Raw genomic sequence first — 25,426 nt, 5'->3', positions numbered from 1 at the left:
TGCTGCACCAGTGTTCTCAATCCTGGTGCACCTCAGAATCACATGAGCCGCTTATGAAAAATACCAACTCCCAGACCCCACCCGAGGCCCAGTGGAATCCAAATCTTGGGGGTCCTGACATTGATGATATTCCAGGCTCCCAGCTATTTCAATGCTCACTGAAACTGAGAACCACTGACTAACATCTCTCCCCAGCATGACTGTTCTGGAAGCTCAGGCCCTGGGCTTACCGAATGGAGATGTGCACACATGAGAAACACACTCGGTTGAGAATATTTCCAAGTAGAAACCACACTGAATAACAGTTAAGAGTAATCTGACCCAGACCAGAAAGATGTTTGGCTTTACATGTTTCACAAAGCTGTAATGGAATGACCTCAGATTTGTTTCTACTACTTTCTTTTTTCATAAGATGGATAAATAAAGCAGAAAACACAGTTGTGATTTGTTTTCTTCTCTGACTTGGAGGGAAACTTGTAGATGTAGGAAGATCGGTCAGAAAATGAATCGTCACGACCACTAGGATAACACCCCTTTTCTGGCCGGAAAAAGATGAGAACAGAGGTAGCTCCAGAGCAGATGAAACAGATGTTGAATCAAACAGGTATCTCTTGCAACTGAATATGAAGATGTGTATGGAAAATGCCATAGCCACTTTGGGCAACTGCTATCAGCTAGAGGTCAAGAACGAAGAAAAATGCAAACAGAGAAAAATATAATTGCACTTCAAAATCTAAAAGGGGAAGAATGGGAGGACTGGGGGAGCAATCATCTCTCCATATTTGCGAGCTTGAGGCAAGAAAAGAAACAGAGTGTGTCCTCTTCTTCCTCGTTTTATCAGAATCTTCTGCCCTTGTACTGCCAAGAGTAGTCTTGATGTTCCAAAAGCAATGTTTCTGGCTTAGAATCGGTAGTATGTTCCCTGTGGATCACTTCACCCCTTCACCTTCGGGAACCTAAAGCCCAGATCAGAGAACCCATTGGCCACGAGGAAGAGTTCTTGTTCGTTGTTTACTCAGTCTGCTTGGAATGCACAGCGGAGCTAGCCTCCTACTGTGGAGCAAGCCACCGCATGCTACTGAGGAAAGATGTGGCCTCAATTCAACTCGTGGAAATTTGGCAGTCTATTATTCCTAGGAAACGCTCACCCCTCCCCATTATCTCCTCATCTTATCGAGGGACAACTAACTGCCTTTAATTTTCTTCTGTGGCAGCCCTTCCATTAATAATAAGGCTTCGTCATTAAACAAGAAAACAAACAAACAAAGTAAAAGAGTATGTTAACTACAAGGCAGTCCTTGGGATTTGTACATTGTAGGAGGCGCAACAGCGGAAGGAACAGATTCTCTGTGTGGTTTGATGTGATACTCCCTCCTCGGGACTGACAAACATCCTCCTTACTAAATATGGATGTTCACAGAAGCCACTTGGCAGAATGTGTGGCTTATCAAATACACACACACACACACAGATGGAAAGATGGGTGATAGGAAAATTACATCACGAATCACATCCCATTAATACTATACCACAAATGTCAAGAGAACCAAGTTTGTGACTCTTTGAGCTATGATCAAAGTGATGTTTGTTTTTCAAAGCTAGGAAAAGAGTCTGACCAGGATACCTTGCCACTTCACCTAGAATATGTGGTTATTACCCAGGACTGGGCAGAAATTTGAGAACATGCGGCAGCCGCAACAGCTGAAACAGATATTTCACAAGGAGAGCTGCTTGTTGATACTTTTATAATACTCTTAAAGATGCATATTAAATAATTTCCTCTGGACCACAGACACAATTGAACTTAAAAAATAAAAGCCCTATAAATATTGCCAAACCAACCTTGTCTTTTGTATCTCCCTCCCTGCAGAAAATGAGATCTTTTCAACCAAGCGCTTCAACATAAATATTAAAATAATAAGTTGGACAGACTACGTATGTATCTACTTACAATGTCGTCACTACTGTAGCACCTTTTTTCCAGGGCCAATGCATTCATTTCGTAAAGAACAAGAAAGTCTGAGAAGCTTAAGGACTCATATGACACATCATTAAATATTTAATCACCTTTTTAAGTCCTAAGCCTTTCTATTTCATCCATCCAGAAGTTCATTCTATACTATAGATTTCAAGGCCCCTTTGGGAGGGGAAAAAAAAGAAAATGGGGAGAAAAAAAACCTTCTGGGAGGCAGGATTAAATTATCTCAACGATGAGTTTCTATTGGCGCTTTCGTGAACTTGCTTCACCCCGTAAACCCACCAATCCACAGGAGGGTCCACTGATTGAGTCCATTGCTTTTAGTCTCCAATAATCAGTTTTACAAAAGATGCCACATCTGTTGCTTTGGATTCGTGCAGGGTGAAAAATGGATGTTGCTGGGAAAGAAAAGAAAAATACATGGTATTAATATTTGCACTGACAACATAAGAGACTAGCTAATTAACAGATCTGTTTGGTGAACGCTGTAAGTACGCCTATCCGGGCTTCAGTGGACCCTTCCCACCCTGTCCCAAATCAAGTACACATTGGGTGATACAAACATTTGAAAGGCATCTCCTCTTGGTTGCCACTCTCCCATGCTGGTAGTTTGCACTACACGGTACCTATAGCTTACAAATATAGATGTAATTAGGCTACACAGATCTCATCTATAGTAAATATAAGGGCTAGCAAAGATAGTCCCAACTCTGATCTACAAATAACCCTGTTCCCTACAAAGTAATTTCAGACTGATATAGTAGTAAAAGAATTAGAAATGCCATGGGTTTATGCACAGCTGTTTCTCAGGCAACGGGTAATACAGTAAAAAACCAATTTGGTGGAAGAGTCAACAGGTAAGGCATCGCCCATTCTTGACATGGAAGGTGGATCTGGACTGAAAGACCAAACAAAGCCACTTTCTAAGCCACATCTACAGCCACGAGCTACACGCATGTCTCTCCTGAGGAAGAGTTGATGCTTCTGAAAAGTAGTGGAGACTGCCCAACTCTAGGTCGGAGTGGAGGAGATTCAACTGGGAGATTAAAGATTGAAAAGCAAAAGACACGGTCTGTATTCACACAGGTCAGATTAAGTAAAACTTCACAAAAAGGGCAAGTCCAGCACTGTGCTGGGAGAAAGGGCATGGTACGCCCCAAGAGGCCGCACATTCCAAAAACAGTTTCAAAGGAAGCAAAGCCATCTTCTCTGCACCAGAACCATCCTCCCTGAATGGCCTCACTTTCATTGCAGGAGGTGCCCAGCGGTCACACGGGGACCTTCCACCTCTAACTAGAAGGAGATACGTCAGCTCATGATCTGTGGTTCTCAGAGGGGAGACAGAACCAACCAGCCAAACGATCCCTTTGGGTAGACTCGGTGCCAGGCATCGCTCTCTACTGCCCCGGCCACCCCCCATGGCCACCTTCCTGATTATCTCGTGGCATCACTTTCAATGACTGGGAGAGCAGCTAAATATGAGCATTTCTGCATGCAGACCAGTATGGAGATGACTCACTCTGTTCCCCCGACTGGGGATTTTAGTTTATAACCTTCATGTTGCCTAGCTGTAGGTTTTCTAATTATATTTGTTTTAAACCTGACAGCGGAGGGCTGGATGAGTCAGCTCTGTGGGGAACTGAATGCCCACCCATGCAAGTTTTAGGAAACAATGCAAATGGGAAAGGAACAAAACAATAAAACCCCAAAGAAGGTAGAAGGTCACTTTTAAGTATCAGGACACAGAAAAGGGAAAGAGGTTTTCTGTTTTTGCCTATCTGAAGATAAAGGTTGGGCGCTGGCTCCATGCCTCACACCCACTCTATTAACTGAAGCTCTTGATGTTGGGTCCTTGGTCGTGAGCTCTCTGGATAAATAAATACAGCATTACTTTTGATTACTAACCACTTACACAGCACACTTACCAAGTGCTTTACCATCATGCTTATTAGCTTTCCCACATCCTCTTGACATTTTGGCGATCTTTTAATGTACTTAAAAGCCTTTGACTATCAAAACAGGACATGTTAAACCTCAGATTACCTCAAGGACTGCGTGCCAGGCCCGCCAGCCCCGTATTGCCTCTGGTTCTGCTGGTGGCTTTGAGCTCAGTGGATGTAGCCCAAGTCTGTGAATGAATTCAATAACCTGACCTGACATCTTAAAAAAACAATTCTCAGACGTCTTTCAGTTTATTCTCAGGCTGGGAAAATGCTGTGAGAGCCAGAGGGCAGAGAGAGGGGAAGCAGCAGGCATGTCAAAATGGAAAGTGACTCGCCTTCTTGTGTGGGTTTGGAGGCTGTAAAAGGTTAGGGGGAACCCAGTCCCTTCTATAAGCAGTGCACTAAGAATAGCAAGGACAGCAACCAAGAGATGAGCAAATTAGGCACCATGAAATCATCTCCAGGCTGGGTTTCTCAGAAAAAGGAGCCAGGTACAGGAAGGAAGGACTTTACCAGTGGCTGTGCCTGGAGAAAACATGGATATCCACGAACGGACTGCCGGGAGCAGGAGGGCACGATACAGTCACCAGTGCTCCTCATGTCCTACGTACAGCAGCTCGCCCCATAGGACAATGGGTTTCTACGGGTTCAGTCATCAGCTTTAACACTGCGATTCAATTGAGAATGTCCCAGGACATGTCGAGAACCTCACCAGGCAATCACTTGCGTTGCCTGGCTACCATTTCTGGTGATTATCATCTGGAATGGGGGTCCACTCTAGCCCACTTCCTATTTTCCAAATAAAGTTTTATTGGTACACGGCCACATCCATTTGTTTACATACTGAATAAGGCTACTCTCACGGTCAAACAACACAAGTGGGCAATAATAACAGCCCACAAGGCCTAAAACACTTACTCTCTAACCCTTTACAGAAAAAGCTGGCCTGTAGTCTAGAAGAACAAATCCTCCAAGGGGAGTGAGGGGAGAACAAGCAAATGAGATGATATGAAAGCAAATCCACCCACCTGATCCAAGTTAGAAAGAAAAACATTTGAGATTTCTATAAGAGGTCCATGTCTGGGTTGGGGCCTTAATTATAGTGTCCTTCACCTGGGGAAAAGGGTTGTTGTTTTCTTTTCTACCTCTTCACCAACTCCTACAATCTAAACAATGGCTTCTCAGCATGCATTTTCCCAGTGCTAAAGTCAAAGAGTTTGGACTCAGATTTTCCACTTAAAAACCTCAATTCCAAAGAGAAGCAGGGAGCAGTTATGGCCTTAAAAGGCAAGTCCAGTTCCAGAACCACAAAGACTAATGCCCTAAAAGGAAAAGGCTGCCCGCACGACCTTACCACATTGATGTGTCGGCCACCAAAGACCACAGCGTTAGAATACACCAGAAAGGGAGAACCCAACGTCCACTGCCGGTGTATATTAAGTTAGAACTTGGCATTTTTTTCTCAAGTGTGTTCCACTGAAACCTCTGATAAGAAGTCACTTGAAAGGAAAGCTAAAGGTTTGCATTTTGCAGTCAGAATTATATAGGAAATGTTCCACGGGACCCCACAGGGATTACTCACGTCTATTGTGCTTTATGTGAAATTAATGTTCAGATGCTCTGGGGGTTGCATATGCATCCTGCAAAGGGGACTGAAAGACCCCTCTCCGGCTGGCTATGACAAACCCAACGGGGGGGGGGGGGGATATTCAACCCAAACATGGGATGTGCTGAGATTTTCTCAAGCATTATCCACCTTTTCTCCCTCGACCGTGGGTCTTAGCTTAATAAACGTGGTAGAACGCTGAGTCACAGGGGAACCTTTTGAAAGGGGACAATGGAGGCCCACAGAGCCACCCACCTCTTTCCAAACGCTTCCCAGATTTCCTTTCCGGTCACCCAACTGGAGAACAGTCCAGACTTAAATCAAAGCTTAACCCACAGGACTGAAAATCCATGCGTTTGGCTGTGGCTATCACCTATTGCTGAATTGGCTCTGGATAACTCTTCTGGGCTTGACATCGCCAAACTATACTTTTTCTCTTTGTTTACAGCTTTACTGAGATAAAACTGACATACAACATTGCGTAAGTTTAAGGTGTGCATCGTGATGGTTTCATACATCTATGTTTGCAAAATAGTTAGCACAATAAGGTTAGGGAGCACACCCACCACCTCACATAGTCACCATTCTTTGTGTGTGGTGAAAACATTGAAAATTTATTCTTGATCAGCTTTCAAGTACACAGGGCAGTACTGTTAACTAGAGTCAGCACATTGTACATCACATTCCCAGAACTTCTTCACCTTATACCTGGAAGACGGTACCCCATGACTCCCCCACCCTCCACCCAGCAACCACCAATCTACTGTCTATTCCCATGAGTTCCAGTGTTTTAGATTCCACATAAGTGAGATCATACGGAATTTATTTTTGTTTTTTCCTGTCTATTTTACTTAACATAATGCCCCCAACACTTTCGCAAAGGGCAGAATTTCTTTCTTTTGGGGCTGAACAATATATTCCTTTGTGCATGTGTATATATATCACACTTTCTTCACCTATTTATCCACCAAAAGACACTTAGTTTATTTCCATGCCTTAGCTATTGCACATGATGCTGCAATAAACATGGGATTGAGGTTAGGGATTTCATTTCCTTCAAATATATACCCGGACATGGAATTGCTATATCATACAGGAGTTCTAATTTTAATTTTTTTGAAGAACATACATACTGTTTTCCATAGTGGCTGCACCAATTCACATTCTCACCAACAGAAGGGTTCCCTCTTCTCCACATGCCCACTCACACTTGCTATCTCTTGCCTTTTTGATAAAAGCCATTCTGACAGGTGTGAGGGAATATCTCATGGTGGTGTTCATTTGCATTTCACTGATGATTTCACTAATGTACTCACTGGCAAAAATCGACAAGCGGGACTACATCAAACTAAAATGCTTCTTCTGCACAGCACAAGCAACAATCAACCCAATGAAATGGCAATCTACACAATGGGAGAAAATATTTGCAAACCATGTATCTGCTAAGGGATTAATATCCAAATTATATAAAGAACATATACAACTAGATAGCAAAAAAAAAAAGTCTGATTTTAAAATAGGCAAAGGAACTGAAGAGACATTTTTTCCAAAGAAGATGTATAGATGGCCAACAAGCTATACCTTTTCCAAGTCAGAGCCGCCTCACCCAATCATTTGTTAAGAGATATCGGGACCTGGTATCGGTATCACCTGCCTGGAGTCAGTCTGCAGCCGAGCATGGCGTGTGTGTGAGGGGCGAGGAGCCAGCATTCAGTGCCCGACTGTGCTCCAGTAAGGAACGCTGTCACTGCTGTCTCTGGTCTCCTCTGAGGTTGCGCATGAACAGAACCCTTCCATCCCCTGCTAAAACTAAAACTTTGATAACTGTACCAGATGTAAGGAGTGGTTAACACAATTTAGTAAATAGTCTAAATTTTATAATATCTCAAAAAAAGGTGTTTCTCCCACATTCAACCATTCAACATATAATGAGATAAGAATGATCAATTTAGGTATCTGAAAGAATCATTTGGTCTTTGCCAGTGTGGCTTAGGTGGTTGGAGCATTGTCCCATAAGCCAAAAACACTGTGGGTTCAATTCCAGGTCAGGGCACAGACTCAGGGATGGAACTTGTGGGTTCCATCCCCAGTCGGGGCATGTACGAGAGGCAACCGATTGGTGTTTCTCTCTCACATTGATCTCTCTCTGTCTCTGTCTCTCTGTCTCTCTCTCTCAAATGCAATGAAAAAATGTCCTCAAGTGAGGATTTAAAAAAAATAGAATCACTTATCAATAACTAGCTTAGAAATGTAGGTAGCACAACTTAAAGCTATTTTCAAACAACAAACCTGATGTCTTATTTTCACTCTTTTTTCATAGGTCATTCAAATGGAAAACTGTGAATGCTGAAGCTGTATAATTCAAATTATTAAGGCTTTGTCTTTTCCACTAAAGTAAAAACCAGAAGGAAAAAACAAAGAGATTCTTTCCTCCCTAAACACCCACTGAAAAGAAGTTCTTCCAAGTAACTCTAAATATTTTATTCAAAATCCGTCACTCACATAGCCCTTAAATTTCTCTCATTATTAAAATCTGTTACATTGTGCTTCCCTCCATGGTATATTAGTAATTTGTGACTGTGTATCTTTGAAGTTTAATAATCTAAGTCTTATAGACATAATTTGGTCTATGACATTGTTTATCAGCCTGGAAAAATTGCTCAGGCTGGTAACCTGCCTCCGTGTACAGTAAGGAAGGATTTAGGACGAAGGACTCAACTCTTGTTTTCTTCAGTTCACTTCCAGTTATTGCCATCTCAGCGGGTCAGCACTTCAATATGGTAGTCCCATTCTAATGTAGGTCTTCGTCACTTAGTCACTTTATCTTTACTAGCTGTTAGCTTGGACACCTTTACACTGCTGACAAAACTCACCATAAGCTCTGGATATGTCGGCCGTTCTTTGGAATTCTTCTTCAAGCTTAAAGAAAAAAATAAGTCACATTAAATCTAGAAACCATCTGTATTATCACTAACTAGCATTTCAGAACTTGTCGAAAACTAAACTTAACCAGCCTCCAAAGGGGACCAAAACCATAGGTCTTCTATCCTGACTGTCTTCTGTCACGCTCAGAAATTGTGGTTTAAATCACTCTTGCTGCACCTTAAGGGAAAAAGTAGGTATGTGTGTGTGTGTGTGTGTGCGCATGCTCACTTTCCTTTGATACTTGACCAGTGCCATGTAAACCAGCTTTTCCAATCTACAGCTCTTATATTTCAAAATACATCTCTACTTTCCCTCAAAACAATTTTCACTCCACCCCCCTTGGTCCGCGTTTCTTACATTGTATTTGTTATCGCTTCACTATCTTTGATAGGTTCCTTCCCTTGCTTCTGACACCCCTGAATGCATAATTTGCTTTTGTACAGTCTTCACCGAACCTGCCTGAGATAGACGCAATACACACAATGCAGCGTCTAAGGCGGCGCTACTTGCTGCGGGCCTCTTTACGCTCTCAGGAAAAGAAAGCACACCCAGCCTCTGACTTGGCAAGTACGCTTCTCAGAAAGACTCTGTGGTCACGCACTCTCGTCAGGTGGCTCCCGTGGATTTGGCTGTCTACATACACAGACATTTGAATAACATTTGACATTGCGGACAACGGTAACAAAATGGAAATCGGAAGAAACCCATTCTTCCACCCACCCTGTATCCATCCCCAGCCTTCAAATGGAAAAAAAAAAAAACAAAAGAAGTGGTTTATTTGGAGTTGGAATCCCAGGTTACGGAATGGAGACAAGGATGATTTTCAAAACTATGATTTGCAAGGCATCCTACAGACTGCCCTGCCCACTGGGTCACAAGTCAGACATGAATGGAAAGGCACTTTGCCTGGTGTTGACGGAAGCACAATGGGACTGGTTATTAGGTTGCTGGGATCTGTGTGAATGGATCGTTTGGAGCGGATGAGACCTGGTCTGCAGGACACAGCCCAGCAACAAGGGCGGTGGGAGCCAGGTACAGAACCACAAAAGAGTGAAGTAGTCGAGACATTTGGAGAAACTGTGGTTTAAAATAAATTGAAATGAAGAAAAGAGGAAGCTCTGGAACCAAAACAACGGAAAGCAGCCTACCAGTTTACTGCAGGCAATTCTGTGGGTAGAAGCCAGGGGACCTGAGACAGGGTGCAGGTACATGTGAGAAGTTTCAGTCTGGAACTGAGGGCGGAGCTAGGACCTAGTGACCTCAGTGACCAGACAACCTATGAGAGAAAGTTTCATCTCAACCGAGGACAACAATAAGAGGGAATTAGAAAGAAGAATTATCAACTGTCAAAGCGGACTGACATGAGAAGGTGCACCTGAGTGAAATGAATGATACCTTGTCACTCCCCCTTACAACTCTGCATGTCCCTATACCCTGCGATTCTGTAGGGCACTCCTGCTGGTCCTCAGCTATAGGGGACTTTGCCCTTGAGGGAGGTATTTAGCAATGTCTGGAAGTGTTTTGGTTGGCACAGCTGGTGGGAGAGGAGGGTGGTCCTGGCATCTACAGGCAGTGGCCAGGGGTGTTGCTAACCATCCTATCACGCACAGGACAGTTTCTCATGACAAAGAATGACCCAGCCCCAGACGTCACTAGTGCCAAGGTTGAGGACTCCAGGGTCACGTGCACTGGGTGTCCTTCCTCTTTGCTACCTTCCATCCGCTTCTCTGGAATGAACTTCACTTAGAACAGCAATTCCAACCTTTCGCAACTCATGCCACATACAAACTAATTACTGAAGTTCTACAGCACACCCAAAAATTTATTTGTTGCCAATCTGAGAAAAAAATAGGTATAATTTTGATTCATTCACACCAGACTGCTATTGTTGTGTTGGCTACTGTCATTTTTTTATCTGACGATCTAGGAGAAAAGAAGTCAGCATCCCTGAAGACATAGTTAGGTGTTCAGTATTTTAAAACTTTTCGAGGCACCTGGGTTGAAAACTGCTGACTCAGATGCATCTCCAGCTGGTTTGCCTGTCATTTGGGCACATTCTCACCCCAACCGCCCCTCCTTGCCCCCACCCCTGAAAGCAAAAGTCCTTCCTTCTAAATTCAAGAGCCACTTGACCAAGAAAGAAACACAGAAGCAGACATGCGATTTTAGGGGTGTTGCTGACTTACACGCAGAGACCCTGGTGAAAAAACCAAACAGGCTAATATACAAAAGCCCTACATCTCCAGCTGTTCTTCCAGAGCAAATAAAAAACCGGAATGTCTTCTCTATAATCCAAACAATTTACCTTGCTAAAATCGAGAAGGAGAAACACAAATTCAACATTACATCCACACTCCATATGGAAGTGGTTCGGTGGATGGAACACGCAGTCAGGCAACAGCCCCTCACTCCACACAGTCTCTAAAACATTCCCCTTGGGGACCACGCCCCACGGGAATGAGAACTGGGGAGAAGGGCTTGTTTCTCAAATGTTAAAAACAATGGCCTCTTTTGTCCACCAGAAATCTTTGTGAGGCTGCTGAATTCTAACCTTCTATTTAGTAGATAGTGAAGTTATAGTCTTTTCTCCTCGGGTAGAAGAACTTGAAACTTCCATTTTTTAAAGAGAGGTCATTTTATGTCATGATGTCTTTTCACTTCCGGAAGAGTTTAAGAAAATTTCTCTAGTATTTTTTTTAATCTGTATAAAGTAAATGTGGGGAAGTACCCCAAGTTTATCTGGCATAATGTGATAAGAATTCCTGAAATCTCAGGGATTGCTAACCAGTAGGCTCATTCTTGACTTACAGTTCCCGATTAGAAAGTTCAAAATTTAACATGGCTGGGTGAATGAAAGAAATACTTACATAGAAAACCAAGGCTGTTTATTAAATTAACATAATAGATAGAACCCATTCCCTCTATATTTTACATTGAGAACACTTCAAAACACGGCCTAAGAATAGCAAAATACTCAGTATAGGGTTAGGGGAAAAGGCAAGCTTTCCACATTTAATAGGAAGGGCTTGAAATTCAGTATAAAATAACAACTATGGAGTCCAAAGCTACACTGATTTCTTTTTGGAGTGAAGTCAGACTTTTGAATTTTCAAGTGGCTTGTCATTTTCAAGCGTGCAATTAGCTAACAGCCCTAATTCCTCTTCCAAATGCCACAACACACGCTCCTGACCGTGGCCGATACTAAAATGCAGCTTCGTGCTGCCTTGAGAATTGCTAGCTTGAAGTTTGTGCTGACCGGCGGATTTCTGCCTATTTGAATTCCCCACCCCCTCCCATCGTTTCCAAGAAGGCTATGTGGTATATCCACAAAATCAAAACACACTCCGCTTCTCAAGCCATACCTATGTCATAAGCTAAATACATGTCCACTGCCTCTTTTTGCTATCTTTCCTGAACAAGTTGGGAACTATATTGGCCTGTGTCTGTTTTATACTAGTTCCCCTGAGTCAGATGGGATCAATGTCTGGGTGGGCCTCCAACATACACCGCCATGCCAGCAGGCTGGTCAGCTGGGCATTGAGCCTCTTCAATCAGCCTCAAGGGAAAGCGAAAAGGAAATCTAGCTATTCTGGTGTTCAGGAGCTGGTTTCCAGTGACTGCCTTCAGTCCCCAAGCCTGTGAACCTACAGGAAGAAGTTATGGCAAAAACTTTAGGCCTGCAAAGATAGTGTCTTGAGAAACTCATTTGTTAAGCCTTCTGCAGGACTAGAAGGGATAGCGTTTCTATCAGGCTTCTCTACGCTAAAACTCCAAACTCGGCATACCTGGTCAGCACAACGCATCCCAGGAGCTCCTTAAAACCTCTAGGATAAGAAGGCATTCGGTGAGGAAAAAAGAGGAAGACCATACCATTCCGTAGTCCCCATTTCAAAATAAGTACATGAAGGAAGGGTTTGGAAGCTCTCACTGTGTTTTTGTTCTTCAAGTTCATAAGGAATAAAGGCCTGAACGTTTTCTTTTCTCCACCCCTCTCCTCAAGATCATGTTTCTCTGATGTTATTACAAAAGAAATTGGTATCGGCTGGATCCTGGGCTCTCGCTCGAACTTAGGGTGTGACAGGGGTGGCCTGCGAGTGCTTCCTCCTCTAACCCACAAACCACCAGCAGCAATCACAGGGGAGTGGAGACCAAGCTGATTCCCTGGATAAAGGTGTAGAGCAGGGGTCCCCAACCTCGGGGCCCCACAGTTAGAAGTCATCCTGAAACCACCCCCCACCCCAGCCCATAAAAAAATTAGCTTCCCCCAAACCAGTCCCTGGTGCCAAAGAGGTTGGGGACCACTGGTGTAAAATATTTAGCACCATCATCATGTCAGCAGAAGCTTAGTGGGAACATCTCCCGTCAAAGACCACGAATATTCAGACGGATTCCCTAGGCTGTGACGGATGCACCCTTTCTCTTCTCATTCTGCGTGTAGCTCAGAGACAGACGTAGAAGTTAAAGACATAGATGTATTTATCTTGAAATTTGAAATTAAATGTTTTACTTTCTAAATCGGTATTTTCCTTCCCTGACTTATGACAAAGAGTTGGGGCTTTCTGAGATGTCTGGAAGGATTATAGCCTGGCTAGATCATAAACATACAAAAAATGCATAGAGATGACTCAGAAAAGGGGTTCTTTCATGAAAATATATCTCAGAAATACAGTTTTCACAGAAGAAAAATGGAGAAACAGCCATAAAAGGAAGTTCCACTCAGAGGCTCTGTCCTTCTCTTCATCATGGAATAGAAGAGGTTTTCTTAGGTTGTTATCATTTTTCCATTCTTCCACCCAGCTCCAGATCAAACTTTAAAACTAGCAGAAATAAAAACAAGTGGAATAATGAGACGGCCACTGGGAAAGGTACGCATCTATGTGCTAATACATATGGAAAATAAAAATGCTTCCGTAAAGATTTAAAAATTTACGTAAAATCATTTGCAAAATCTTTTTTAAAAAAATCAGCCCCATTTTTTGGAAGCGTCTGATCATGTTTCCAACTCAGCTTCAAAATAGTGGTCACACGAAGGACGTATCAAAGGCACTATATCGGTTTATGACAGGCCCAAAGCTCCTGACCTGGCACATGAAATAGGAGAGCCTGTACTCTTAAAATATCCAACCGAGCATAAGTAAGAACATGCGTAAAATTCCCCCTCTACTTTGCAATCCCCATACCAGCAAGATGAGTCCACTTTGACACAACCGACACTCTTAAGCACCAGATCCTACAGCACCAAAAGTCTGAAGAAGACTATTCTCTGACAACTTCAATGCTGGTGATTTCGCCTTCTTTCTCCCCCTCTCTTCCTCTCTCTCTCTCGGTAAATCCCATCAGCAACCCAGACGAGCTGCCTTGAGTGTGAATAAAATGAAACAGAATTAACAGTATTAACAGAATCAATGGTTCCAGGAAAGCTGGAAAATGTCTACGGCTCATAAGTTTTAAATTTACAAGCTATAGTAGCTGGGACGGAAATTGGGAGAAAAAGAAAGAAAAATGGAGCCCTTGGATAGGGCAGCCATGAAGACCATGAGTGTTCTGGGGGGTGGGGGTGGGGGGACGAAGTGGGCAGGCACAGGGTGACACTGTATAAAGAATAAAGAACAGTAATGCAAGTATCTGGGGTTTCCACATCCATGCGCATACATTAAAAACAGCGAGCACTGATTTTTCAAGGTTTTCATTTTTAAAATATCTATAAAAAGCTTTAACACTCTGATTCTTTAAGGGAAAGTCTAAGTAAGAGAAAGAAATACTTGCCTAAAAAAATGTAACTGAATGCTTTTTTAACAACACATTGAAGAGAAAAAGCAGCTCCTGGACATAAGCATTGGGGTCACAGGTCTAAGTTTGGGGCTCCTGACCCGGCTGTGTAGTAGAAGGACTGGAGGATACCTGGACAATACCACCGTTCAGACCAGTGAAACCAGCATCTCTGAGGGGGAGGTCCAGGGGGAGCAGACCACGCGCAGGAAAGCTCTCTCACAGTTCATACATGAGCAGCCAGAATTGAGAACTACTGAGTTCAACGGGTGGTTCACCAAAGGCAGGTCAGCTTTCCAAAACTTTTCACACCAGCCTTCTTCTTACCAAAGTGCTCTGAAGCACCCAAAATCTTGGAAGAGGGGGCAAGCAGGACAAGGGTTATAAGGATAGTTTGGAAAGACTTCTCTAGTTAAGACCCTTACCGCCCCTCTTGAGAACAGTTGGTCTGAACTCTCCAAAACGACTCATCCTTCTTCTTACATGACTTCTGGATAGGAAAAATTTTTGATTGCAGAAGGCGAAATCCTGAGTCCATCTCGCCCTCACGGGGGTACCCCCATATCTGGCACACACCCAAGAAAGTAGACAGGACACACGTTGGCAGTCCAGAGGGTCCACCATCGTAATATGGGGGTGGGGATCCTACAGCCTTTAGGACTCGAGTCCAGGGCTCCAGCCCTCTCTGGCATTCAGGCAAAACAAAAACGATGGCAGGCCTCCCTCATACCTCATTAGGGGCAAGTACCAGAGGTGACACAGGACTAGAGCTAACAAAAAGTCCAAGAGGCCTCAGTTTCACCAGCCAGAGACAGTTGCTTCATCTCAGCACATCTCCCAGTAAGAGCTGTGTTCAGAATGCTTCTTCCAAACAGCCTGGAGGCCGAGGAATGGTGATGCTGAGGGAGCTGGACTTTCGAACAGCCTTCAGAACGCCTGCCCCTTCCTCCGCAGCAAGTGGCCGGCACTGCTCCTGCCCGAGAGCCCCTGCTGGGCCCGTGACTGTCTCTGATTCCCCCTCCTCCCCACTCTCGCCCGTGTCTGCAGGAGGCTCCAATACACTAACTCAGCTCCATTCTGTGCCTCCCTTTGCCATCACTTCCCAGCACTACTCGCAATGGCCGTGAGCATCGAGTTACATTAGGCAACGTGGTCCTGAGGCACAAGCCACTAGATTTTCTGAAGAAAACTATCCCCTCTCAACATCAACGTCCTTGATTCCACTGGCAATTTTGATACAAGCAAAGGTCACAGCATTAGTATGGCTCCCGTTATCTTTCCACTCCAACTGTCTTTAGATTCTCTTCTCAGACCCCGGTTGCTGCCCATCAAATGGCCACGGGCATGGGGATCCACAGCCAGCAAGAACTCTGTCGGAGACAGCCTACTAACCACTGGCACTATTGCAAGACTTTGAGGTACATAGGGAACACTCTGAGATTAGCCACTGCCTTCTCAGCCAAGCTCATTCTTTGCATCTTCCCTACTTCCCACCTCAAGACCTTCAGTGGGTCCTACCGTCCTTCTATTTATGCTCCAACCAACATCCAATTGCTTCACGCTCTCCTAGTGGAGTCTCTCACTTTGGGACAAGATACAGGATATTTCTTCTGCTTGGAACACCCTTCCTTCCCCTACTTGCCTTTCACTTGGAGACCATCTCACACGGTCTCAGCTCCGGATACACCTCCTCCAGAAACTAATGCCTTTTCTTTGAGTTCCCCCCAATACCCTATGAGTATCTCGACCACTGAGCCTGCCGTATTGCATGATAGTTATTGGTGGATGAGACTCCCCTGCTTGACTCTGCGCCCAGTGAGGGCGGGCACTGAACAGAAGCATCTCTGTTGCTCCAGCATGGAGGGCGCACTCCGTAAATGCGTTTGGAATGAATGTATGCATAATGGCTTAAACCCGATGGAGGGTATTCATGAGAGCTCTTCTTCCTTGGACATAGCATCTGGGAGACGAGGCTCTCTTACCACTGTGAGGTAAAGTCCACAAACTCTTCGGAGAACTTGTCTGCTGGGAGCTGTGGCGACGGCTCCTCTACCACCTGTTTGAGCTGCTGGAAAGGAGTTCCCCACGAGTCATAGGGAAACCGAAGGATGGCCAACTCGATCTGGAGCGGAGAGGAAAACAGGGAGGCAGCAGCTCACAATGGGTCCTTTAAGGAGACCACTGGGTTTTCTCCCAGGAGGACCAGCGGAAAGAAACAATGGCGAAGTTCAAGGAAAACTTCAGAGGGAAATAAATGATGTTCTCTACAAATTTCCCCCAGTTCCTCGTGCTAGGGATCTTCAAATATTATCTTACGAAGCCTATTTAAAGCTGGGTCCTCACCAAAACCCACTGTGGCACTTTAAAATTACAAGCCAGCGGTCTTGAACTTGAGGATGGAAAGCAACCATGTTTTTTTTTCAGTTGCTGAGTCTGAAAAATGATCCTCTCCCTCAGCCTTTTTCAGAGCAGTGTACATCTACTGCCCCCTGCAGGCCTCCCGCTGGAATGAACTCAAAACCACCTAGCACCGAAGGCCTGATCTTTCTCTGGACTTGCCATAAAGGCCACATTCCTCTTACAAGATCCCATGTTTTCTGGACAGAAACATCAAGTTGCTCACGGGATTTAATCAGCTGCCAGGCCTGGGTAAGAGTCGGGACCGCAGTGGAAAGCTCCCGGCCTTGGTGACGCACTGAACAGCGATGATGGCCAAAGTTAGTAACTAAGCACCGCTCGTATAACCTGAGGGCTGTGCCTACGGAGATGATACTACTGAGTCATGTCTTTGAGTCCCACGTGACCCCCACAGCCAAGACTTCCATCATAACCGAATTCTGATAAGTACTGTCTGTGTCCTGGACAACACAGCCCTACCGGGGTCCTTGTGCCTTGATTAAAATAATTTAATTCTAAGAAAACTATGGCCTCTCATTTTACAGACGACACTAAGACAACCTATGTACATCCTCAAAGGCATACAACTCCTCGGGGGGGGGGGGGGAGAAAAACTGAGTTTGACCCATCCCAGTTCGGCACTTCTTCCACACCACCCTGCAGACGGCTGTCACTCAGAATCCCTGCTGGCTCATGCGGGAAGGATGCGTGAGACCAGCATTTGGGGCACTTGCCGCTCGGCCTCCAAGACCGCCCCACTCCCGCGCATGCCCAGAACCTCACGGTCCGTGATGGTTATCAAACCCTACCATTGTGATGCCCAGACTCCAGATGTCCGACTTCACGCTGTATCCCTTCTGGTTGAGCTCTGGGTTTATTCTTTCAGGCTGGAAAGGAGGCAGAAAAAGACCAGTGAGATGACGTTCTTAGCTCAGTAAAGTCTCGGGGGGTGAGGGGCGGCACCACCTACTAAGCGAGTTGTCCGAGGCCGTTAGCATTGCCTCCGAAGAGACCCTCTAACTACGATAAATATCAATGTCTCTACAGTTATTCCTCATTCTACATTAGCCTTCTTTCTTGAGGACAATAATAAATCAAAGCCCCCTCCCAATTCAAAACTAATTTCAATTGTCCTCCAGAAGAACCAGGACACGAAGTTACTTTGCCAATCTAGAATGTTCCTTGTTAAAAACACTAACAGCCCAGAACTCAGTTTAAAAAAAAATCAGCCCTGGCTGGTGTCACTTGGTTTGAGCGCGGGCCTGCAAACCAAATGATAGAGGTTCGATTCCCAGTCAGGGCACATAACTGGGTTGCAGGCCAGTTCCCAGCAGAAGACACAGGAGAGGCAAACATGCACATGGATATTTCTCTCCCTCTCTCCTTCTCTTCCCCTCTAAGGATAAATAAATAAAAAACCTAAAAAAAAAATAAAAGACTTAAAAAAATAATTTAAAAAAACTGACAAGAGGCACTGGGCTACCCTCTGGTGTTAATAGACTGAAATGCTTTTAGTGGGACAGGGACAAGACGTTTTTAAATTCCAGCACAAGTCCATTTCAACACAGAATATAGGAGTCCGTTAAGTGAAAAGGGGTCCCAAGGTCTCTGTTAATGGCAATGATTGCCCACAGCTATGAGTTTCTCTCAGGACTCACCTAGCCGACTTACGTGGGCAATTTAAATTCTATTCACTGTTCTGTCCTCAACAAACAAGGTAACACTCTCCTGCAACTCAGGGTGGAAAACTGTGTGGGCTGTGTGCATTAGTTACACGTTGTTTTTTCCAAACAACATAACTTTTGCTTATCTTTAAAAATAATATACCTTTTTCAAAAAATAATATAGATGAATCAAGTAACTAAAGACACCAGACAGGACATATTTAAGGGGAAAAAAAGGTAACACAGAATATCTCTTGCATCTCAGATACATTTCCATGGTCCCTCTACAGCCATCCAGTTCCTATCTCCTGGCCGGGTCTGCATTCTAAGGCACCACCCCTGGCCATGTACTTACAGCCATGTACGGCTTGCACCCTGCATCAATAGTTTTAGCAACCGAGTCTACAAGGTAGCCACTGATTCCAAAATCACACATCTTCACTTGGCCCAGGGTGTTGATCAGCACGTTGGAGGGCTTGACGTCTGAAAGCAAGAACAACCAGGAGCCCATCATCTCAGCCTGCTGGGACGATTCATCCCTCCACCACTAGAGGGCCCGAAATCTCCATTTCCCCTTCAGCTTTCTCCAAGCCCAACATAAAAGTAAATGCCATCCCTGACTCGGTTATGTAATTCTTATTCTTGAAAGAATGATACTGAGTCAAATGCCCATTTCCATGGGCCTAGTCTAAATCATGCAAGCTGGATAAGTTCTAAAGATCTGCTGTACACGGAGGGATCCAAAAAAAAAAACTTCGAATTATCTTCTGGAAGGTGGGCCCTTTGTACTACAGGTTTCCCCCACTAGGTGAGTGTTCTAGGAACCCATCTGTATCAGTGAACCAGCTGGCGTTGTTGTGAGAGGCTGCATTCAGTTTCAGGGTTTTTTTGAAGATTCCTTCAATGCGTTTGCCCATTTCATGATAGGTGATTTACAAGCACACCTGCCCATACTGTGTTGAGTGATCAGCAGTTTTGACCCAAAATAGCATGGCCTCCCCGTGCCCCACCCTCCCTATTGACCCAATCTCGCCCCAAGCAACTCTTTTTGTTTGTTTGTTTCCCAGGATGAAAACCCGTCCTCAAAGGGAAACATTCTGCCGAGGTGGAAGAGGTGAAACAAAACACGGCAGGAGCACTACTGAAAGGCATCAAGGTTGAGAAATTCAAAGACTGTCTTGAGCAGTGGAAAAAAAGTCTCAATAGGTTTTACTGCATCAAATAGAGCATATCTGAACGTGACTAAGGTTTAAACATGCAAGAATAAATGCAGTTTTTTATAAACAAACTCCAGGGGTTTGGGGTCCACCCTCATACAACATCGTCCCTACGGTGAACAACAGTATACACCACACTTCAAATCTTGTTATGACAATAATGTAGTTTTTAAAAGCCCCGTTTGGAATGATCTACTGCACATTTCGTGTAGGAATAATAGATCATGGAATGAAGAGGCCTACTGTGACGAAACCAAGCACAACCAAATCAACCGATTTTGATTAAAGACCCTCCCGAAGGTGTGGCAGAGGTCACAGAGGACAACTCAGCATAAACTCGGACATTCCAGACCACGAGGCAGGTCACAGGATATACGTGTGGATGAAGGGGTATCACTGACCCCATCAGCCTGGAAAGATCTGACACCTGCCCACCCCCAAGTAGACGACCTGGTGTCACCTCCGGGCGATGGAAATAGAAATTATAGTTACCTGGTTCCCTGTGACACTTTTCACAAAGTACATGGAATCAGGAAAAACCAGTTATTCTAAAAACATTTAAAGTGATGCCTTCTAGTTTTCCCTTTCAATAGAATGGCAGATAAACACATTTCATTTCATAATTTTTTTAAATGTTGAATGCATGCTCTCCCAGGAATGAAATATTTCATACGTTTGAAACAAGCCCCTAACAGTCAGTTCACTTTTGTTGGTAATCTACATTTTTCTTCCTATCCGGATTCTGTTTCACTTTCTACTCCTCCTCTTTCTCTCTCCTATTTTTTAAAATTTTTATTAGTTTAACAACAATAGACACACTTTTGAAGCATTTACATTGTTTTCAGGCTCAGAAACTTCAGAAATTCCCAAATTATAATGCCCTATTAGCTCTCGATATTTCCAATAATTTTTCCAAAAACCTGGTGGCACAGATCTCTTCCAAGAACCTTCCCTGGTGATCATCACCAGTGCCCATCATGTCCTTGCTTTATATTCTACCCCCACCACTTCCATAGTGGGTGCTTTTACCTTCCTATGTGTGTTCATGGGTCTATTGTATACCTGCTGTTGTCCCCATCAAGAATTCCTGTGCAGAAGTTTAATAACAACATGTTTTCTTCTCAGATACCTCTCAGAGCACCGATCACAGTGCTGTAAAAATATAGTGCTGTATGATGCTGGGAAGGTGGTTTTCAGAGATAAATGGACGGATACATGGACTGATGGAAGATGGAGGAATGGACATGCAGGCAGATAGATAACAGAGCCACGGGCAGGAAAAACAGAAGGAGGGAAAGAAAAACGGGACAAATCTACCAATTGTTTCATTTTATCTTGCCCCCTGCTATCTGAAAATATTGCATTTCATGCCAGAACTTCTCACACTTTAATGTGCCCAAGAATCACCTAGCCATCTTGTTAACGCTCAAAGCCCGTTGGTCTTGCGACCTGTGGTTCTGCTTTCTACAGGCTCCCAGGTGATGGGCAACACTAGATGAACTTTTGCCCTGTCCTCTGAAATTGTGCATGGTGGGGGAGGGGTAATCCCACAGCTCTGGTTGGTAACAGGTTTTTTATGTTCAGCTTAGGTATAACATAAAGCCCATGTCTTCTAATGTCCTTGGACAAGATCAAGAACAGCTAACGTCCTGATTTGCTATCCACTCACAAGGGAAAACCCTTTCGTTCTCTTGCTGACTCAATTCCATTTCCATCCATTGCGGGGGGAGAAATCAAGTAGAAGCAACAAACTCTACAACAGGAACAGCCAGGGAAGGCCCGTAAACGCTTACCTCGATGAATGACAGAGAGCTTACTGTGTAAATGTTCTAATGCTTTTACAATCTGCAAGAGAAACACAAGATAGATTTATGGCACTCATCACTGGCGAGAAGCTGAGTGATAAGTATATCCAGGTTTATCATCCCTGACTTAAGATCCCAGGTTGCATTATTTTCTCAAACAGTGGTGGCCCTTTCCAGGAAAATATCCAGGGAGTCGCAGAAATTGGACTCCACCCACCAGAGGAATGTCTCACTCACATATCTTGGTTTTCATTTGGCCTCTAGCATTTTTTTCTCCCACCTCCTGAACTTTAGTATATTTTAAGGGCAAACGCCTTCATTCATTTCGTTTTTTTCCTACTTCCTTCTATGCCTATTAGCCCTAAGAAAATGTGTAAAAAATCTACAAATGAAAATTAAACTAGTGTCAGAACTCAGACACCAGGAATGCAGTCATAGCAGATGAACGCACTGCCCAGAGGCACTTGAACTGAGAGTTTACCAAACTGATGAGCCAGGGGCAGACCCTTCCTTCCACGGTGCCCACAGAGAAAGGCATTCATTTCCCCACACTGCGTTCAACACGCTCTGGTGGTTTCCTCCCATGAGGCCTGGACATCTCTCACTTTCCCTGCAGGGTTCAGGAGGTACTCACAGAAACTGCTATTTTCCCTAAGATGTCCTCTGGAATCGTCTGGCCTTTATCAATCACTTGTTTGTAGAATTTATCTAGCGACGTATCCATGAGCTCCATGCAGATCCACACATCGCCCTGGAGAGCCAGTGGTTAAGAAATCGTCAAGGGAGATGAAAAAGGGGAAAAGAAAAAACAGTGAACACCCATCAGGAAGCACTACTTCTCGCTTGCATGTTTGGAGGACAGGTACAGTTGCTCCTCAAGACCTCAAAGCAATTCATAAATAAGCAAGATGATCTCCAAAGAGCTAACTAGCAGACGGCCAAGCAGAAGCAGCACGTGATCACATCAACACACTCATAGAGACAAGCCGCAGAGCCCCAGAAATCCAAGGCTCTACTGTGACGGCCCCTAGGAGCTAAGTGTCCGAGCCTACCCCATGCCTGACCTCCCACATGGCCAGGGCTCATCAAAAGGCGGCTTGGAAGAGTGAGGGGAAGCATCATAATCCCTAGCGTAGTGAAGTGAAAAGCAGGGGTAGGGCAAAGAGAGAAACATGAGCCAGTCTGGTACAAAAGCAGGCGACATAAAGGGTAGCGAGTAGCCAAAGGGCCAGAATATCTCAGACTTTAAGGGTTCTATGGCAATCCGTCCACAGACGATTGATATAGGCAGTTCTGCCGAAAGAGACAGCAAAACAGAAGAGAAAAAGAGAGCCACGGCGTCTTCAACAGGGCTCCACACCTTTGAAAACACCGTCCTTTCCAGCCAACTTGGCGCCAGGGCATCATGTTACCTGCACAGAGCATAAGACTCTCTATGGGAGGCACGTCAAACAAGAAAGAGCACCACAACCAGGCACAGCATGTATGTGATCAGAGGTGCTTTTTGTTCAGCTATTGTGCTCTGACTTTGAAGTGAAGGATCGCCTACCTCCCGGAAGAGTGCGCCATAAAAGGTGACGGTAAAAGGACAGTCCACTGTCCTCATGGAAATATCCAGGTCCATCAGTAGCCTTTTCTGCTCCTGGCTATTTACGGTGGCCCGGATCCGCTGAATGGGAATGCATGCAAAAGTGAACGGTTACTGCCCTGAGGATGGAGCACTGACTAATGCAGGCACCCATCCTGAAAATACTACCAAAATCCACGGTACAGCTCGTAGCAACAACCTCTCGAACAGCCACCTTAAGTAATTAACTATTTGTAACAAAAGAAAAATAAGAAAGACTGTTTATTCGTTCGATTTCCCCAATAATCCTTGGTTTAAAAAAAGCTGATGATATATTTTGGAAAATGTACAGGTGTTTGAGAATGTATTTCCAAGTTACAAAAACAGTCGGACTTATTGTATTACATCTGGTCAGTGCAAGAAGGCCACCGTTGTGAATTACTCCGTGGCTGATTGGGAGTCCTACAACGAAAGTCAAAAGCCCCCTCTTTGGGAACAAGTAAGAATATTTGGATTAAATAGCAACTGTGCGAGAATTGGTACAGCCATGGAAAAGAGAAGGCCTCGAACAGAAATGGAGACATCTTTCATCCTTATCCCAGGGATTCTGAGAGAAGAGAAACCTTTCACATCGGCAAATGTAGCCTGATAGAAATACGATTATGTCATTAAATTACAGGAGTGGTATATCCCAGGCTTTCACACTCTGCCTGCTAAGCAAACAGTCTGCAGGAGAACTGAAAGATCTACCAGCTACGGGTAAGGTATCTCCATTCTCTAGAAACACAGGGATCTATGTCATCGGCCCATCCTAACAACGGCCCAAATCTATTCGCTCACTTAGAGATGGGGAGTCTCCAAGGACCCTCCAGCATCTACTCGAGAAATATACAGTGATTACACATATCTTTTTATAGTGCAGAAACTATGCAAATTCACTCAAGATGTATTTTACCCTCCTTTGTTTCCACAAACGGAGGCAATTTTTTCCCCTCATTTCTGGTTTCCTGATTTTCAGGGACAATTCTTTACAAGAAATAGAATATTAAATAAAAGGGACTTTTCAGACATAATAACCAACGACAAAATGTGAACCTCTGTTTGGATTCTCATTTGAACGACCAATAGGAAAAACAACAATGACAACATTGAGACAATCGGGGTAATTTTAATTTGGACCCAGGATTAGACGACATTAAGGAAGTGCCTGTATGTTGCCATGTATAACGCACAGTTTTTTGCCCAAATTTTGGAGCTAAAAATAAGGATGCACATTATGTACATGGATAGTACTACTTCCATAGCTATATACCACAAAACAAAAGATTTTTTTCTGAAAGTTTGGGCCAAAAACATGAGTGCACATTCTACAGAGCAAAATACAGTATTTTCCACACATTCGGAGTGCAATCTGTTCCCTGCAAATACTCTCTTCCGCTTCACCCCATTGAAGATTATTTTGCTTCTATGAAGAGAGCTGATTTGTAACGGGGATGGACAAACGTAAGCACGACAGACACAGAAGGTTCGGGGAATGTCAACTCTACCTTCACCGCCATGATCTGCCCGCTGGGCACGTGCCGCATCTTCTCCACCACCCCATACGCACCTCGGCCCAGTTCCACTATAGGCTCCAGGTCATCTGCTTTTACCTCGAAGTTCTGCAGGAGAGAAAAACAGCGCAATGGGAAAGAGAGAAATAAACGCGACCCGGACCGCATTGTCCTCTCTCCGGTTTCTCCCAGCATTCCAAGGGTGACTACGTGGGTGCTACTGGTCGCGAAGCTTCTCCAAAGGAGCCACTGAAGGCAACAAGTGTCAGGAGATGTTCAGATTCCCACAAAACGCCACCTACTTGTCACAGGCAATACAGACATCCAACTCCAATTGAGCTTCCAGAGTGCTCAGTTTAAGCTGTCTGCACTGCAGTCTCCTCCAATATGTACTGTTTTTGGACTATAAGATGCACTTCCCCCCACCACGCCCCCCAATCTGGGAGGAACCATGGTTGTTAATGCTGCTGTTGAGTTCTGTTTACATTTACATTGGTGAAATATTGTGTTCTTTATGTTATTAAATATTTTACCACATTTTTCCTTCAAATTTGTTTTTCTTATTTTCCTCTAAAACCTAGGTGCGTCTTACGGTCTAAAGATGCTGTCCGTGTAGCTGTGTACTGAATGGTGGTAACTAGATCCATGCTTAGACTTTGAGAAGTACTCTCTGCTCCCAAAGAGAAGTGTCCACTCTCTTCAAATACCTTCCCTCAGGACCGCAACAGCCTGATTTCAATTCACACTCAAAAATATCAAGAGATCCACGTACCACTTCTACTTAAATGCTAACATTCTGACCTACCGGCCTCACGGCACATTACAGGAAATACATTTTTCAGTGGGCAGTCAGAAAGCATACACATGAAATGGCCAAGTTGTGAACTGGCCAATGTGATTTTCCTCACCTGATTTCCAATAGATATGCATGCTTTGGAGTCTAAATCTCGAGGTGGCCTACGGAAAAAAGGGGGGGAAACAAAACACATGAGATTTTAGACA

General features: G+C 44.3%; 1 protein-coding gene across 2 annotated transcripts in view; it reads right to left on the bottom strand.

Annotated features, from left to right (window-relative positions):
- Positions 1-1,988: 1,988 nt before the first annotated feature.
- Positions 1,989-25,426, bottom strand: part of MAP2K6 (mitogen-activated protein kinase kinase 6) — a 95,111-nt gene continuing 71,673 nt past the window's right edge. For both annotated transcript variants that reach the window (XM_037070031.1, XM_037070032.1), the window contains exons 3-12: positions 25,333-25,381; positions 24,419-24,532; positions 22,854-22,973; positions 21,939-22,055; positions 21,293-21,344; positions 18,638-18,765; positions 17,428-17,505; positions 16,204-16,343; positions 8,401-8,446; positions 1,989-2,376 (exon numbers count right to left, since the gene is read on the bottom strand). In XM_037070031.1, coding sequence (XP_036925926.1) covers positions 2,299-2,376; positions 8,401-8,446; positions 16,204-16,343; positions 17,428-17,505; positions 18,638-18,765; positions 21,293-21,344; positions 21,939-22,055; positions 22,854-22,973; positions 24,419-24,532; positions 25,333-25,381 — 922 coding nt within the window. In that variant the 3' untranslated portion in view covers positions 1,989-2,298. The remainder of the gene's footprint in view (positions 2,377-8,400; positions 8,447-16,203; positions 16,344-17,427; positions 17,506-18,637; positions 18,766-21,292; positions 21,345-21,938; positions 22,056-22,853; positions 22,974-24,418; positions 24,533-25,332; positions 25,382-25,426) is intronic.

Source organism: Sturnira hondurensis, unplaced genomic scaffold (assembly GCF_014824575.4).
Source record: "Sturnira hondurensis isolate 20B ecotype Veracruz unplaced genomic scaffold, ASM1482457v3 Scaffold0018728, whole genome shotgun sequence".
NCBI classification, from domain to species: domain Eukaryota; kingdom Metazoa; phylum Chordata; class Mammalia; order Chiroptera; family Phyllostomidae; genus Sturnira; species Sturnira hondurensis.
The sequence above is the reverse complement of the archived record's forward strand: the minus strand, read 5'-3'. Positions and strand labels throughout refer to the sequence as shown.